Source organism: Lynx rufus, unplaced genomic scaffold, assembly GCF_022079265.1.
Source record: "Lynx rufus isolate CCGP_SWC_20201006 ecotype Redwood Valley unplaced genomic scaffold, mLynRuf1.p SCAF_28, whole genome shotgun sequence".
NCBI classification, from domain to species: domain Eukaryota; kingdom Metazoa; phylum Chordata; class Mammalia; order Carnivora; family Felidae; genus Lynx; species Lynx rufus.
Window position 1 is genome coordinate 11173671 of NW_025814843.1, and position 17508 is coordinate 11191178.

Here is a 17508-nt window from a genome sequence, read left to right on the forward strand (position 1 = left end):
CTGGGTGACCTTTGGCGAGGGCCCATTTTTGTCATCTGTCACATGAGGGTGGCAAGGCCAAGGCCTGCCTCCCAGAGCCATTGTGGGGATGGGACACGAGCGTAGGTAAGGTGTCTGGTTGGATAGGTGGGGGCTGCCTGATTTCTCATGAAAGAAAGTCCCAGAAAGGGCATCTCCTGGGGTCTGGACATTCATGTTCTCCCTAGCGTTTTGTTTGGGAAAGAGAAGACCGTCTGGGCCGTGGGTGGGTGAGTCACTGAGGCCCCAGGTGTGAGCCCTCGGCGTCCCCTCTCCCTGCCCTAGAGCCCCTATAATCCCCAGAAAGTCCTCTAGCCTCGCCAGGGCCGGGACAGAGACCAAGTTCAGAATACAGTGTCTCAACTTGAGAGTCCTGTTTGTCCTGCTGCCTGGGTGCAGGCGCTCTGGGCCCACCCAGCGGAAGCACCCGTGGGGGGGGGGGTGGGGGGAGCGGGGCCTCACCTGGGACGCACTGATGGGGACGCGTGCCTTTGTTGGGACATGAGACCCGGGACCTGGACACAGAAGTGTGCAAAGTGCTTCACTGACTCCGGCCTGGGGCGGGGGCTGCCGGGCCCCTGGCCCAGGGATTTAGCCTTTCCTGCCTCAGACTTCCGCTTGCTGGGTGATTCTTCCGTGCCCTCTGGTGTCAGCTTACATGTCACTTCCCCAGCAGGCCCTTGGCCCCCTGGCCTGCTGTGACCTCACGTTAGTCCTTCCAGAAGCGCTGCTTCCTGTGGGCCCCTTGAGGGAGGCGGCATTCATGGCCGTGGTTTGGTCTCCGTGTTTGTTGAATGAATGTGTGAACTGGCCCCCCAGGCGCAGCGCCGGTTTCTGAGGACAAACGGGAGAGGTGGGCCTGCTGAGAAGTTGGGGGAGCCTGTTGGCTTCATCCTGCCCCCCCCATCCCTGGGGCTGTCATTTATTCTGAGCTGGCCTTTGGTGGGGCCAAGGAGTATCTGGTCTCCACCCTTTGGAGAATAGCCCTGCTCTTCCTTTCTCAGTCTGTGATTCAGACACGCGTCCTTCCCCTCCCTGCCGGCCTCACCCTCCACCTGCTGTGCTGCCTGACTCAGCTCTGCGCCCTCTGCCCTCCTGCCCTTCCTGCTGGCTCTTTCCACGCCCCCTCGTCCCTTGTCTTTCCTGTGGCTCCCCCTGCCACCCCACGACACCTGGTTGGCCTCCCATCTAGAATTACTTTTATATTTTTTTAAAGTAATCTCTACACCCAACGTGGGGCTTGAACTCACAACCCCAAGATTTAAGAGGCACAGCTCTTCCGTTTGAGCCAGCCAGTTGCCCCCCCCCCACACCCCAATTTAGAAGGAATGAGGAAGAGACCGTTCACAGGCTTCCTTGGTCATGAGGCTTCCCTGGTCCCTTCCCTTGGATCGGTGGACACCTGACTCCCACAGGAGGAGGTTGGCAATGAGGTGTAATGATCTGTTTGTGCTGCAGCAGAAAACCAGCAGTGAGAAGGCTTATTATTATCCGGCCCCTGATTACTGCTGTCCTCCGTGAGCTCGGGCTCAGTGTGTGCCATTCTGCACGGGCTCAGCCCATCCCCTGCCACTGCCTCCTCCCTCTTCCTCCTCCCCTTCTCCCACCCTCCTCCCCTTCTCCCACCCTCCTCCCCCTCCTCCTTTTCCACCTCTTCCCTTCTCCTCCCCCTCCTTCCTCCTCATCTCCTCCCTCCACCCTCTCCCTCCTCCTCCTCCCCTTCCTTCCTTCTCTCCCTCCTCCTCCTCCTCCTCCTCCCTTTTTCTTCCTCTTCCCATACTCTGCCCTTTCTTGTTCTCACCAGTGTCGCCTCCCAGAGACAGCCCTCCCCAGCCCAGTCTCCGGGGCCTCGGATCTGTGCCCCCCCCCACCCCCTCCGGCCCTCACCCGTCCTCCACTCGGTTCTACTTTCTGTCTGCTTTCTGTGTTCATGCGCCACCACTCTTCACCCTACGTCCCCGTGACCCCAATGGTCTTAATAAGTGACCTCTTGACAGCATTTTCCCTTCCTCTCCGGGAGGTAGTCTGTTCGTAATGATTCTGCAAACGTGCAGCACTTCGTGGATTTCAGAGTGTTCTGACATCCAGGAATTCTTGTGTGCCGGGACTGGGGAGATGGGAAGGAGGCTCTCGGACGTTCTCGGACGTGCTGGTTTGCCTCCATCACATGGCGCCCAGGCCTTTGGTTCTCAGTGGCTGTTCCCTGCTTTAAAAAAAGTGCCCTTTCCGTTGATACGTAGTATTTACGAAGCGCATGAATCACGGAGCGCCGGTTCACGTGACAAAAAGGGACTCACTTTTACCGGCTGCCCGGTGCGTTGCTTTTAAGTGAATACTCGTGGATGATTAGAAGAGTGGAGAGAAACCCAAAACTAGCGTTAGAAACCATTGATTGCATCAGGGAGGAAGGAAGGTTTTTCTAGAGAGCACCAACTTTCTTTTCTCTTTTCTTTCTTTCTTTTTTTTTTTTTTTTAAGTTTTATTAAGTAGTTTCTACACCCATCACGTGGCTCAAACTCATGACGCTAAGATTGAGTCGGATGCTCTTCCACCTGAGCTAGCCAGGTGCCCCAACTTTCTTTTATTTTTGTATTTATCGTTCAGCAGACAGATTTTGAACGTGGCCCTGACCCCCAAGAACTTAGCCTGGCAGAGGAGACAGACGGCTACAAAATTTTTCACGCGAATGTAACTGGTGCCACGAAAGGGGCAGTAGTGGGTCCCGTGGGAGCGGGTAGGCAGTCCGGGAAGCCTCCCGGAGGAGGCCGTGTCTGCACTGAGCTCTGGAGCGACGGGCCGGCCGGGATCGGTGCGATTGGAGGAGTGAACGGCAGGCACAGAGCCCCAGGTTCCAGCTGCACCTTGGCAAACGTGTCACTCCTTGGAGCCTTGGTTTTCTCATTTGTGAAATGGGCGATAACTCCTGCTTGGCTCACTTCCCTTGCAGGTATGAGGTGCAAACGAGATGGTGGCCGTGAGCCATCCGGCTGCGACGTGCAGCGTTTGGCTGTTGGCCGCGGTGGCCCCCAGCCGCAAGGTGACAGAACTGACCAGAAGCGGGTTCCGTGGCAGAGCCATGATCACACTGCCGTGACTCCGCATGACACGTTGACAGCCAAGGCCCTTAGTCGCCGGGGAGGTGGAGGAAAGGCCGATGCGGGGTGCGGCCTTCGCCCCGAGGCCAGAGGGTGCCCCCCTTCTCTCTTTCCCCCAGAACACCCTGTGGGCAGGCCGAGCCTCAGAAGCAAGCTGTTTATCTTTTAGGTGTTGGGGTTTATTTTTAAATTTCTGACTGTGGTGGTATTTATTTTTTCCTTTCCCTTTCCCCACTTTCTCCGGCTCAGCCTCAGAAAGAGACCATCTGTCCCCTGCCTTGCCTGTGGCCATTTTAGAACCAGCACCGGGGCTGCCGGCCCCCCTTCTCCTTCCCTCCCTCCCCACTGCTGGCTCCCCTGCCCCTTTCCCCACGCCGCTCCCCAGGCACCCTCCAGCTCGCCAGGGGGGTCCCGGTCTGCGCAGCCGGGTCTGGGGGCAGCCCGGGCATCGAGGCACGCGGGGGACCGCTCCCCCCCTCCTCGCGTGGGCAGGGCCCTCTGCTCTGACTGGTTTCCCATTAGAGCAGTCTTTGTGCTTGTGCGTGCGTCGTGTCTGAACCTGTTCCTGCCTCTGCGCGTGTGTGTGTCCTTCTGCCACAGGGACCGGGAGGAGAGACTCGAGCTGTCCCTCCCCCAGCACATAAACGTCTCCTGGTTTCTGTCCTTGCCCTCTGCTCCCTCCGTCCCGCGCGGCACCCCCACTGAGCGCGTGAGGACACGTGTGGTGGTCACCGACCCGAGGGCCGTACTTCCCCGCGTGGAGCCAGAACCCGAGGGTCCGATTCGGCCCCAGCGTGAGGGGCAGGTTGGCCAGAGAGGGGTGGACGGTCGGGTTTGGGAGCAGGGGACGTGGGGAAAGGCGTCTTTGCAGGTTTTCTTTGCTACTGGACGTGCTGGCCTCCGGGGAGCCGGTGGAGGCTTAGCCCTCCTGGTGCTCGCGCCCTCCTGGCCCTGGGCAGTGGGTGGGCTTCCTTCCTCGTCCCTGGGGCACGGGGTTCGCCAGAGGGCCAGGCTTGGCTTCGAGCCTGCTTTCCCCGCAAGCCCTCGGGGTAGAAACGGGCTGATGGCACCCTGCCCCCCCCACGCGTGTCGCAGGCACGGGGGTCCCGGGCACGACACTGGCTCCGCCAGGAGGGCCGTCTCCCGCGGGGCTGGGGGAGGCGGGGAGGTGTTCTGATGAGACCCCGGCCCCTCCGGTGCCCCGGCCACACACCCTTCCTCAGGGACACGCCCCCACCTGTGGCGCTGTGGGCGTCCGTGCACACGCGGCCTCTGGCTGCTCACGGCCAAGCGAAGGGGTCAGTGTGTGTACGTCCCTGTGCGGAGTGCTGCCCCCTCCACGTGTCCCGGGGACCGGCCTGCTAGGGCACCTGTCTACCCTGCCCCTCGGCCCCCTGCCCCGCCCGGCTGGGCTGCGGTGCTCCGGGCTGGCCGTGGTCCTCTGGCCCCGGGGGTGGGGTTTGAAGCTGCTCTGCAGGGCAGGCTGGGGCCCTTCCCCCAGGCCGGGCCTTGGTGCCACGTCGCCCCTGCCCCTCGTCCCCTCTGTGGGGGCCTCCTCGGTCACAGGAAGAGCTCAGGAAAACAGGCCTATTGTGTGGGGCTGCCGTGTGCAGCCCGGTCTCCGCACCAGATAAGTGGAGGCTCCGGGGCCCCGGCAGCCGCCGATCCAGGCTCTTCCACGCGGGAGACGCATCTGGCGCAGGATTCCGCTGCAGCGCCCTCGGGTCCTGCTGTGGACACGGCTCCCCACTCTCTTCCCTGGAGCCCCTTCCCCGTCCGCCTGGTAGGAGTGAGCCTGCCTCCACTGGGGGGACGGGGGGGGGGGGGGCCGCCTGCGGCCCCTCCCCCAGCCCTGGCCCTCCTGTCCAGGGCAGCATGGCACCTCTGGGCCCCGGTTACAGTGGCAGGACCTGCCAGGGCACATCCCAGTGAGTGACACTGCTGGGCCTGCAGCACAGGGCAGACCGGCCCTTCCCCAGGCCTTGTGGTTCTAGTTCTTTCTACCACTCCAGAGCCTCCTAGAATCTTCTGGGAGTTCTGAGTGGATAGACCCTTCTAGCTCTGAAATTCTGTATTTATAAGACCCTGGTGGGGGGAGGGGAGGGCCTGGCTGGCTCAGTCGGTAGAGCACGTGACTCTTAATCTCAGGGTTGCGAGTTCGGAGCCCCATGTGGGGTGTAGGCCCCCAGGTCAGCAGAAAAGTAGGGGGTTGGTTTCCGCATCCTGCCTCCTTGCCCTGCGGTCGGCTGACCTCTCACGTGGTGGCATATGTGACTCCTGTCGGCGTGTTCCTTCCCTCTGTGTTGGTGTCTGACTTAGAAGCTCCTAGAAGGCACAGCCAGGGTATTTAAGGAGGCACTGTTTGACAGGCTCTTAAAAAAGATGTGGTGATAACAATTTGCATTTGCTAAAGTACTTCACAAAACCTTCACCCCTCAGGGGGTTTCGTGGACCCGAGCAGACAGTGCAGGAGGTGTGGGGGGAGGCCCACCTTAGTGCAACGGGGCTGGAGACCCGGGCTCAGCCCTGCCAGGTCTGGGCCACTTGTGAGAAATGTGCCCCCAGCCCTAAGGTGCTTGCCTCCTTTGGCCCATCTGTCACCTGCCCCTTTCCTCCTGGACCCCGCAGGGCCCAGGCCCTCCTGTCCCTGTCTGGGAATTCCCCCCAGTTGTGAGGGAGGAGCTGGGGTCTCTCCTTCCCTTGCCCGACGGCCTTGACCTCAGCCCTGAACTTCAGTTAGTAGCCCCGCTGCCTCCACATCGCAGACCCCCGAACCCAACTGCTCTCGGGAGGAGGACGCGGCCTTCCTCTGCACCCTGACCTCAGTCCCAAGGGCTCCCCGCTTCGGGAAGGGGAAGGAGGTGTCAGCTGGGGCCCCAGCCCTGCTGCTTGTCAGAGCTGTGAGTTGTGAGCGCTGTTTCCCCTTTTCTTCCTCCAGATGGGAGTCTTAGGGGGGGAAGCAGGCGAGAGAGAGAGCCAGGCGCTGGCCCTGGGGGTCACCATTTAGGACTGAGGAGGAGGGTCCAGAGGGACAGTCCCTTCCTCCTGCCCTTGGTGTGTCCTCGCACGCGGTGTCTGTGCACCCAGCCGACTCCCCTCAGCTGCCCTTGCTTCGTGGCGCCCACAAGCGCCAAGTCGCCCAGCATGGGAGGAGCACCTGGAACCGGAGGAGCCCGGCCTGGGGGCCGGGCGGTCCTGTGCACGGACCACACCACCCAGCTGGGGGGACACCACCCTTGCAGCGCACGTGTGGCCACCACTGCGGCCGCCTCTTTGCATCTGAACGTGCGTCATCAGACATGGTGAGTGGCGTCACGCAGGAAAGCCAGCGCCCCTAACCTGGCCCTGCCACTCTGCCCTGCTACTTGTGCCCGAGCCCCGCCTGGCAGTCGTTGCTTCCGGCATTGTTATGACGCCCTCTGTGTCTCCTCCGTGGCCTGGAGGCCTTACAAAGTTGTTTTTTTTAATTTTTTAATGTTTGTTTATTTTTGAGGGACAGAATAGAGACAGAGCGTGAGCAGGGGAGGGGCAGAGAGGGAGACCACAGAATCCGAAGCAGGCTCCGGGCTGTCAGTGCAGCGCCCGACGCGGGGCTCAAACCCACGAACTGCCAGATGGTGACCTGAGCTGAAGTCGGAGGCTTAACTGACCTAGACCCCAGGCGCCGCACGTTACAAAGTTGTAACGTTTGTAAAACATGGAAGGTGAGAAAGGCTTCAGTACAGAAGCTCTTGCGAGGGAAAGAGCACAGACGGTAAGTCTGCGCCCTCTCCGTGCAGCAACGTGCGGCCGACCCTGGCCCGCCGGGGTGCCCGGGGCACGGACGCCCGCAGCCCCAGATCTGTGTGGTCTCGGCCTCCCCGCAAACTCAACTACCGACGGCCTGCTTCCACTGCAAGCCTTAGCGACCCACGGTCAGGGGACTGTGCGCTGCGAGAAAGAAAGCATACGGGAGAGAAAACGCGTCTCCAGTGCTGGCCTGCGTTCACGGAAGAAATACGCGCGTGTTCGGAGTCCGCTGTGGTCCCGCGTGTGATGCCTTTTCACTCAGGCCCGTCTGGCGTGGCGCCCGCGTACCCCCCGAGCGGTGTTCCACCCGTAAAGAGCTTCTGTCCCGGGCGGGAGATGAGACGCGTAACCACGTGACGAGTAGCGATGGGGTCCCGCTGGCTCGGGGCCAGGTCAGATCGAGGGAAGGCTGCGTCACCGGCTCCGGAACCCGTCAGCTGCTTGCCTTTGGACAAGTCACTTCCCTTCCCCGAGCCTCCGTTTCCTCATCTGTCGGCCGGAAACGACAGCGGCTTCCGTGTCCTGCAGGCCTGTGGGGTTCCGTTACTCGGCACGTGTAAAGCTCGTGGAGCAGGGCTGGCCACCAGGAGTAATTTTCACTGACTTTCAGCCCAGAATCTCACTGCGGTCCGATGGGGCACAGCCGCTGTTTTGGCTCCGGGGGCGGTTCCGGGTTCCTGGTGACACCAGGGGACAGCTGGAATCCGTCGGGCGTCCTGTCCTCACTTCCACCCCCTCCACCCTGCCCTGTTCTCGGGGGCCCTCCTCCCACTAACAGCCTCCGCGTTCCTGCGTCTGACCTGCTCACGGCCTCTCCAGCCCTGACTCCGTGTGCCGTCTGGCGTCTTCCCTCTGGGTCCTAGTCGGGGAACGGCTGGCGCGGGAGGTCCGCCCCAGCGTGTCTTTTCTCTGTGGCTTTGGACTGCCTACCTTGGGTCGGGAACCCGGCTGAGGGCCAGGAGCTGTGACTCGGGGAAGGAAGGAACCAAATCGGGGGGTACCTGGCCGGCCCAGCTGGTGGGGAACGTGTGACTCTTGATCTCAGGGTCGTCAGTTGGAACCCCATGTTGGGTGTAGGTATTACTTAAAGCTTTAAAGAGCAAAGAAATGAGACCAAATGGTTGCAAACATGGTCCCTTAGGCAAAGGAGCTTTGAGCAGGGCAACGCAGGCCTCGGCGTCCAAAGTTTTTAGGGCAGAGCTCGGCTCTGCCACTTTCTGGCTGTACTCGACTCCGGGCAGGAAACGCACTTGTTCCAAACCCCCTTCACCTGTGACTTGAGCGAGCCACCAGCACCTTCCTCCATGTCTGTCGTGACCCTGTACTTCCAGAGCCCTCAGCAGCACCAGGAAGAACGAAGATGCCAGGTTGCCAGCTACTTAATTGTTAAAGGGCTGTGGGAAGAGTGGGCCGCGAGACAGGTGTCTGAGACAGACATGTAGGTGGGACGGGTAAGGGCCACACGGAGGGGACAGGTGATAGCGTCCCCTGCCCGTAGGAGAGCACCGGAGGGCTCTTAGACCCTGCCGTCCTCACTAGAGCCGCTCCCTGAATTCCTGGACTTGGGAAGGGTGTTGTCCTAGTGCCCTGATGTGTCTGTGGCACAGACAAGCCCCTTATAATTAAAGTGTTTGCCTCCCCCCTCAGACTGTCAGCAACCTTGTGGCAAAGACCACCTCATTTCATTCACCGCTGCATTCCTGAGCCCAGCATGGACCCTGGCGCACGGGGAGGAAGTGGTGACATAGCCATTAGGTTGACAGCTTTGTGGGGAGTGGACTTGAGCATTTAGAACCGTAGAGAGTGAGCCGGAATGTTCTCTTGTTGACCGTGACCTCAGAGAGCTTAAGTGACTTACCCCCAGACACACAGCCTCTTAGCAGCAGAGCCAAAAACGGGAACCGAGTTCCCTAACTCTGAATCACGTAGATTTTATCATTTTCTGTGCTTGGCTCAGGACTTCGTATGTGTTACCAGACCAAGAGCACTTTGAGGGCCCCCTCCCACGTTTGTAGGGTTGCTTTCTTCGTGTGGAAACCGTCCCCGATCAAAACAGTCTATTGAGTGCCGTGGGACATGCTCATCAGATTTTTTTTTAAATTGCGTTTTGTTTTTATGAAGTAATCTCTGTGCCCAATGTGGGGCTCAGACTCACGACCCTGAGACCTAGAGCCCCACGTTCTTCTGCCTGAGCCAGCCGGGCACCCCGGCTTTGTCGATACTAGAGCTCACATAGCACAGGGTTCTGTAAAGTAGACGATGGTGGCTTCACAGACTTGCTGTCGCCACAGTCCAATGTCAGAGCATTGTCATCAGCCCCAAGTAAGATCCCGTGCCCGCTGGGAGTCGCCGCCATTCCCCTGCTCCCGGAAGCTGCCACTACTTTCTGCCCCTACGGATTTGCCTGCCATTGACATTGCACAGAAATGGAGCCATTCAACACGGGGCCTTGCGACCGGCTTCTTCCACTTAGCGTGTTTTCAGGGGTCGTCCACGTTGTGGTGTGGGTCATTGTTTCGTACCTTTCCGTTGCCAAATAACATTCTGTTGCGCGGGTATTTATCCGTTCACCAGCTGATGGACATTGGGTTATTGCCGCTTCTCGGCTGCTGAGAATAACGCTCGTGTGAACGCTACGTGTACAGATTCCTGTGTGTACGTATGTTTTCCGTTCTCTGGGACGTCTCTTGCTGAGTCATGTGGGAACTTTCTGTCTTACATTTTGCGGAACTGCCAAACTGTTTCCCAAAGTAGCTGCACCATTTTACGTTCCCACCAGGGCTCCAAGTTCTCCACATCCTCGCCAGTGCGTGTCGTTGCCCGTTCTTTTGAGTTAGCCCGTCAGTGGCCGTGTGTGGCTAATGATGCTGAACATCTGTTGAGGTGCTTATTGGCCACACTGTAGATCCTTGGAGAAATGTCTATTCAGATCCTTTGCCCGCTTTTTTTTTTTTTTTTAACTTTTAATCTTTTATTTATTTTTGACAGAGAGAGAGTGTGTGTGCGCGTGTGTGTGTGTGAGCAGGGGAGGGACAGAGAGTGAGAATCTGAAGCAGGCTCCAGGCTCCGAGCTGTCAGCACAGAGCCCGACACGGGGCTCGAACCCACGAACCGTGAGATCGTGACCTGAGCCAAAGTTGGACGTTTGAGCCACCCAGGTGCCCTCCTTTGCCTACTTTTTAATTGGGTTGTCTTTTTATTATTTTATTCTTTTTTTTTTAATTTTTTTTTCAACGTTTATTTATTTTTGGGACAGAGAGAGACAGAGCATGAACGGGGGAGGGGCAGAGAGAGAGGGAGACACAGAATCGGAAACAGGCTCCAGGCTCCGAGCCATCAGCCCAGAGCCCGACGCAGGGCTCGAACTCACGGACCGCGAGATCGTGACCTGGCTGAAGTCGGACGCTTAACCGACTGCGCCACCCAGGTGCCCCCTTATTATTTTATTCTTAAGGAGTCCTTTTTGTATTCTGGATACAAGTCCCTTATCTGGTATTTATTTTTTCATTTATTCAATCATTTATTTGAAGCTGATTCATGTATTATTTCTGAGAGAGGGAGAGAGAGTGGGCGCGTGTGTGCGTGCACAAGTCGGGGAGGGGCACAGAGGGGGAGACAGAATCCGAAGGAGGCTCCAGGCTCTGAGCTGGGGCTCAAACTCATGAACCATGAGATCATGACCTGAGCCGAAGTCAGATGCTTAGCCAACTGAGCCACCTAGGTGGCCATCTGATACATAGTTTAAAATGTTTTGTCTCATTATGTGGGTTGTCTTTTCGCTTTCTTGTTGGTGTCCTTTGAAGCTCAAAAGTTTTAAATTTTGAGGAAATCCAATTTATGGTCTTTGTTGTTGTTTATGCTTTTGGTGTCATTTGTAAGAAACCATTGCCTGATCCAAGGTCATAAAAATTTACTCCTAGGGGCGCCTGGGTGGCGCAGTCGGTTGGGCGTCCGACTTCAGCCAGGTCACGATCTCGCGGTCCGGGAGTTCGAACCCCGCGTCGGGCTCTGGGCTGATGGCTCGGAGCCTGGAGCCTGTTTCCGATTCTGTGTCTCCCTCTCTCTCTGCCCCTCCCCCGTTCATGCTCTGTCTCTCTCTGTCCCAAAAATAAAATAAACGTTGAAAAAAAAAAAAATTTTTTTTTTTTTTAAATTTACTCCTGTGTTCTCTTTTAAGGTTTCTGTGGTGTTAGAGGGCAGGGGAAAAAAAAAGATTTCTATGATTTTAGCTCTTATATTTTTAGGTCTGTGATCCATTTCACGTTAACATTTGTCTATGGTATGAGGTAGGGATCCAGTGTCATTCTTTTGCATGTGGACACTCAGTTGCCCCAGCATCATTTGTTGAAAAGACTGTGGAATGACTCGGTACTCTTGTTGAAAATCAATTGACCACAAACTCAAGAGTTAATTTTTGGATTCTTTAGTTCCAGTCCATTGATCTATATGTCCATCGTTATGCCAGTACCACACTGTCTTTATCACTGTGCCTATGTAGTCAGTTTTGAAATTGGCAAGTGTGAGTCTTCCAACTTTGTTCTTTTTCAAGATTGTTTGTGTCTTGTGGATCCCTTGCATTCCCATGGGATTTTTAGGATAAGCTGGTCAGTTTCTGCAAAAATGCCCACTGGAATCTGATAGAAGCGCATCGAATCCATAGATACTAACAATATTAAACATCCTGATCCATGAACATGGGAAATCTTTCTGTTCACATAAGTCTTTAACTTATTCCAACAGCGTTTATAGTTTTCAGTGCATGTGTCTGACACTTTGGCTAAATGTGTTCTTCTGGATGCTAGTATGAATGGCGTTGATTTCTTTTTTTTTTTTTTTTTTGATTTTTTTTTTCAACGTTTATTTATTTTTGGGACAGAGAGAGACAGAGCATGAACGGGGGAGGGGCAGAGAGAGAGGGAGACACAGAATCGGAAACAGGCTCCAGGCTCTGAGCCATCAGCCCAGAGCCCGACGCGGGGCTCGAACTCACGGACCGCGAGATCGTGACCTGGCTGAAGTCGGACGCTTAACCGACTGCGCCACCCAGGCGCCCCTGGAGTTGATTTCTTAATTTCATTTTTGGGTTATTCGTTGTAGTACATAGAAATACAGTTGGTTTTTGTTTGGTCTTACATCCTGCTGTATTCATTGGATACAGCTGAATTCATTGATTAGTTCTAATAGATGTTTAGTAGATTCCTTAGAATTTTCTGCACCCTTGATTATGTCATCTGCACAGAGAGACAGTTTCCCTTCTTGTTTTCCAACCTGGATGCCTTTTATTTCTTCTTTCCTAATCACCCTGGCTAGAACCACCAGTGTAACATTGAATAGAAATGGCAAGAGTTGACAACCTCGTCTTACTCTCAGATTATTTTTTAAAAATGCACGTCCGCTTAGTCCTGTTCTTGAGAAACTTAAATCTCACCGTCTCCGCCGTGACATCGAAGTCGGAATTCATGGGTGGGATAGCTTGGGAAGACTTTCAGGGAGGACTTCCTGAAAACAGCGGGATTTGGCTTGGCTGACAGGAAAAGGTCATTTGTAGGCAGGGCTGGTGTGAGGACGGAGGGGCTGAGAGGCCATCACGGGAGGGCAGTCGTTCATCAGTTCGTGGCACAGAGATGCTGCCCGCACTGCCGCCCGAGGTCACGCAGACCTACTGCTACCGGGGACCCCACACCCCATCCCCTGCCAGTACCTCCCTGAGGTGCAGCTTCTCGGAGTGTGTTAGAACCGCCGGGAGGGGCGGGGGGGGGCAGGCATCTATTAAATGTATAGATTCTGCTCCTCCCCCCAGGCCTGTGCGCTAAACCAGAGCCCCTGGAGTCCGTTCCCGAGTGATTCTCCTGACCGTGAGGTTTGAGAGCCCGCACCGCGGACATCCTGTGTAGGCCTCTCTTCCCCAGCTTCTCCTCCCTATCCGGGCCCCCACCCTGAGTGTGAGCACCGAGAGGAAGAGCTGGAGGAGGCCTCCAGCAGTGTCGTCACGGGGCTGGGCCTGCGTGCAGGGGCCGGGACTGGCTGGTGCTCCCCAGGACCAGAGCACCTCCCCCGGAGGAGCCCACGGACAAGGCAGGTTCCAAGGGCCCGCGTGTGAGGCCAGATCGGTGCAGGAATCCCATTTGAACTGGGCCTTCTGAATCCTCGGGTGTGTGCGTCGGGGAGAAGCCAGACTTGTGCCGCGTTACCACTGTAAGCCCGTGGGGCGTGCCGTCTACACAAGGTGGGACGCATACGGACACACACGCCCTCACGGGCCCCAAGAGACCCATCCAGCGCGCCTCATCGGTCCCCTGTCTCTCTGTCTTCTTCCTCCGCGGTCATGAGACGCCTTCCTGTCTCCACAACCATTTGTCTGCCCTGCTGCCTGTCACCTGATCCCTTCCTCTTGGTCAGGCTTCCCCAGGGGCTGCTGTGCCCCTGGGCTCCGCTGCCCCTCACCCGCAGCCCCTCTGGCCACACAGATGTCCCCGGTGCTCCCCCCAGGCGTGCTTCCCCCAGGCTGTCCTGCTATCCCCGTGGGGATGCACAACTGTTCCTCAGAGGCCAGCCTCAGCTCCTCTGTTCCTCCTTCCTGTCCACTCCACCCAGTGTGCTCTCCTCCAGGGGCCTGTGGGACGTGCCAGGCCTGACTGATGGCTGTCCCTGAGGCTGCGAGAGGGACCTTTTCCCAGTCCGACGCCCCGAACCGGTCAGTGCCCGCGTCCTCCTGGAAGGTTGCCCTGCAGGAGCCTCCTCTCCTCTGGAAGCTTCTCGAAGCCTGGACAGCCCACAGCGTTCTTCTGGCATAAAATCCGCACCGCTGCCTCGGGGCACTCGGCTTGTCGACTGCGGGTCCGTCGGGGACCCCGCGTGCTTCTTGTGTGTTGGGCTCCCGTTGTGTCCGCTGGGGGGTCGCCACCCTGGATTATCTGTGCTCGGTAAACGTTTAACAGGTGGGAGAAGCAAGGGACAGCTGCCTTACAGACCTCCCTGCTCAGGGCCCAGCCCGGCCCAGGGCGGGCACAGACCCAGCCTCGGAAATTATCCACCGGCTGGCTACCGATGGGGGCAACGCAACCGGCGTGGAGGTGTCGGGACTCTGTTCCGGGAGCTGGAGGGGACCGGGAGGCAGGAGCCCGGGGCTGGGGCGGGACTGAGAGGAGGGGAGGAAGGACAGGGTGACCGGTGTGGAAAACGGTGCCGCTGTTGACAGGCGGAGAAGGGACAGCCTCCCGAGCATGTTCCGTGCAAGCTGTCGGGCACCGTGACTGCTTGTCACATGCCTGGTCTCGACCTGATTCTCGGAACGACCCTTCCCAGCAGGTGCGGCCGTCCTGGTTTGTGGGTCAGGAAACGGGCTTGGAACCGCAAACCCGGACACTGTGTCTGACCTCAAGGATGGCTTTCATACTCCTGTGTCTCCCACACACGTGAGGAGGAGGCGGGTCGGGGTCCGAGATGAGATCTGTCTGTGCCGGTTTGAGGTGCTCGCGGTGCAGTGGTCGGACTCGTGGGGGCATCGTGCTTCCCATTGGCTGAGGAGCACCCCTCTTGCTGTCTCCGTCCGTGTCGGAAGCGGGGACCTGCCCACAGGCAGAGGTCGGAGGTGCCAGCGCGGGTGAGCCCGTCCTGGGGGCTGCGGGGCCCCCTCCCCGAGCGTGGAGCTGCGGGCGCTCGAGAGAACAGGGCCCGGTCTCCTCGCACGTCTCGGTTCAGACAGACCTGGCGCTGGTCCCCCCCACGGTGACAGCTTGTCCCTCTCCTGTGGGCCCGCTGTTTGTTTGAGACCCGGTCAAGGTTGCCTTGTTGGTGTGGTTTTGGTTTCGGCCACACAGAGCCACGACGTCCCGGGCCGGTCAGCGCGGCCCCGAGAGGAGGGGCAGCCCTGCCCCGCGGACGACCCGAGCGGTCGGGATGTGCCGTCGGCCCCGGGCTGGGCTCGCTGCTTCCCTTTCTTCCGGCTCCGGGACACGGTGGCGCACGCTGTGACCAGGGAGGTCGGTGTGGATGCTCTGCGGAGGCCTCGGGCTGGTGTCTCCCTGCTGATGGCCGTGGACCCAGGGTGAGGGGCTGTTGCGTTTGGTTTTCCAGAAATCCTAGCTTGGTTTTCAGAGTCGGGGCGAAAGGAGTTTCGGGTCGTATCCTTTTCAGGTTGTCGGCACAGAGGCCCCGGCCCGGCTCTTCTCGTGACGTCCTCCCCGCGTGTGGGGCCCCTCGGGCTGGCGCGCCCAGCCTCCCGCTCCGAATCGAGTCCCGCCGGCGGGGGTGCGGGTGGCCGCCCAGCAGCTGCGGTCCCGCGGGCCGTGAGCCTCTGTGGAGGCTTTGTCTGAGCCCCGTGCCTCTCCTGGCACCGCTGGCTCCGGAAAGCGGGGACTGAGAGTGCCGCGTCCCCACCGCCCCTCCCGGAGGCCCTCTCGCTGTCACCTGCTCTCCCCGAGAGTGCCCCCAGCCCCGGCCCAGAAGCCCTGGGTCTCAGGACCGGGAAGAAGAGGGACAGGGACCCAGGAGGGAGGCTCTCGAATCCGGCCCCCCGCTGGCTTTCCCCGTCCCTGCTTCTACAAAATGAAATAACAGTGCCGATTAACTCCCATTGCACACGTGCTCCGTGCCAGGCAGGGGCTCAGGCTTTTTATGGGCGTCGCCTCGCTTCAAATTGACCCCAGCTCCAGGGCCGCGTCCTCGGGCGCCCCCGCTTCGCACGTGAGGCCACAGACTCAGCGTGTCACTGAGCGTGAGGTCAGGAGCACGTCTGGGAAGCCACCTGGTCCCCAACGTCCATTTTCCCTCACCTTCTTCTGACTTTTCCTCCAGAACGTGAACTCTGAACCAGCCCAGGAAAAGCGCAGCCGGCCTTCGGGGTTCCCCTGAGGCCCTTCGTAGGACACCTGGGTGCCCTCTTCCCCGCCCTGGTTCACAGTCCTGTTCTGAGGCCCTGACGCTTCCTCCTTCTCCCCCTCTCGTCCCCCTCCCTGCAGGACCCCGCTGGAATCTTTGAACTGGTGGAGGTTGTGGGCAATGGAACTTACGGGCAGGTGTACAAGGTGAGACTCACGTGTGGGAGGGTGCCCATCGTCCGCGGGGCCCTTCTGGGAGGGTGACAGAAGTGGACCGTAGGTCTGGGGATCTGGGGGGGGGGAGGGGGCGCGGGGAGAGAGGGTAACAATGATGGGGGAGGGAAGCCCAGGAGGGGGGCTGTTTTCGCTGGCCTGTGTGGCGAGCGCAGACGTGCTGGGTGCCGCGGGAGCAGGCCTGGTACCGGGTGGGTGTGGGCAGGGACGCGGGCCGGGGCGCTCCCCTGGGGACTCGGAGAGCGAGGCTGTAGGTTGGCTGCTCCCAAGGCCGCAGGGAGACCCAGCCTTGCAGTTGGTGGAGCTCCGGGGCCTCCTGGGCAGAAGTGGTGTGCCTGAGCTCCCGAAGCCGCCACCCCTCTCCCCCACACAAAGTAGCATCTCCCCACCGGCTGCTTGTAGCGTTAGCCTGGCGGCACCCTTGGAGGGGGGGACTGCCCGCCCGGCAGATGAGTCCAGGGAGGGTGCTGCCCCAGAGCTGGAGGCCCCGAGGGCACAGGCCCCGCCACGGAGCTGAGCCCGTTCACACGTCCCCGTGTCGCAGGGGTCACGGGGACCGCCCTGTAAGCTTTGGGGAAAAGGCATCCCCGGGTCACCCATCTCTTGCCTGGTCGTTGCCATGGCAAGAGTAGCTCTGTTCTCTACTGCCTCTCTGGGCTTGGGGTCTCAAATGACTGCTGAGGATAAAGATAATCCACGGGCTGGCCATACCCATGTCCGTCCCCACAAGGGGCTGCCTCCCCCGACCCTGCCCTTCCCTGGGAGGGCTTGGACCTTCCTGTCCAGGGCTTCTGCTAGGAACGTCAGAAGGCTGGGGGAAGGGGGAATGGCAGGGACGCGCTCTAGAAGTTACTTTCCCACTCGCGCTGGTGATGGGGCATCGACGCACGTCAGCCAGTCTTCTCTGTTTCCCCGAGATTCCCTCCAGTCTCAGCTCTGTCTTTATTCTTCCCTGTCAGTACTACTAAAAACAGAGTAGGGGAGATTCTGGGGAAGGCTTCCTAGGCAGAGGGGGCGGGGTGGGAAACCAGGTGCTTTTGTCCTGCATAGAAGTTGCCAGAGAGGCAGAGCCCTCGTTCAGCCCCCTCCAGCCCCCTCCAGCCCCCTCCCAGGGAGGAAAGGATCTCTGACTCACTGCTCTATCCTTCAGACTGTGGCAAATCCACGCCGGGGAGGCCACAGCAAAGCGTAGGTGAATCCCACTCTCCTCCCTCAGCTGTTGTAGGCGGGAGACCCTGGATCTCTACCCAGCGTAGCGCTTTTTGTCCTCGGAGCCCTGTCTGCCCCTGTGGCCGACCCGTAAGTGAAGGGGTCCGGTACCACAGGGACACTGCCTAAGACAGAAAACAGCCAAAAGGTGTGGCCTCTCCCAGAATCCAGCCCTCCCTGGATGTAGACCCACACCCTCCACTCCTGGCTCTCTGTCCCGCAGGGTCGGCACGTCAAGACTGGGCAGCTGGCTGCCATCAAGGTCATGGACGTCACGGAGGTAGGGGCGGTGGGGGCCCAGGGAGAGTGGGGGCGCAGGGAAGGGCTGGGGGCTCGCGGGCTGA

At 59.0% G+C, this 17508-nt stretch overlaps 1 protein-coding gene across 8 annotated transcripts in view; it reads left to right on the plus strand.

The window, feature by feature from the left end:
- The window catches only part of MINK1 (misshapen like kinase 1), a 43083-nt gene that overhangs the window by 11430 nt on the left and 14145 nt on the right, over positions 1 to 17508 (plus strand). For all 8 annotated transcript variants that reach the window (XM_047090098.1, XM_047090094.1, XM_047090091.1 and 5 more), the window contains exons 2-3: positions 15863 to 15928; positions 17388 to 17444. In XM_047090098.1, coding sequence (XP_046946054.1) covers positions 15863 to 15928; positions 17388 to 17444 — 123 coding nt within the window. The remainder of the gene's footprint in view (positions 1 to 15862; positions 15929 to 17387; positions 17445 to 17508) is intronic.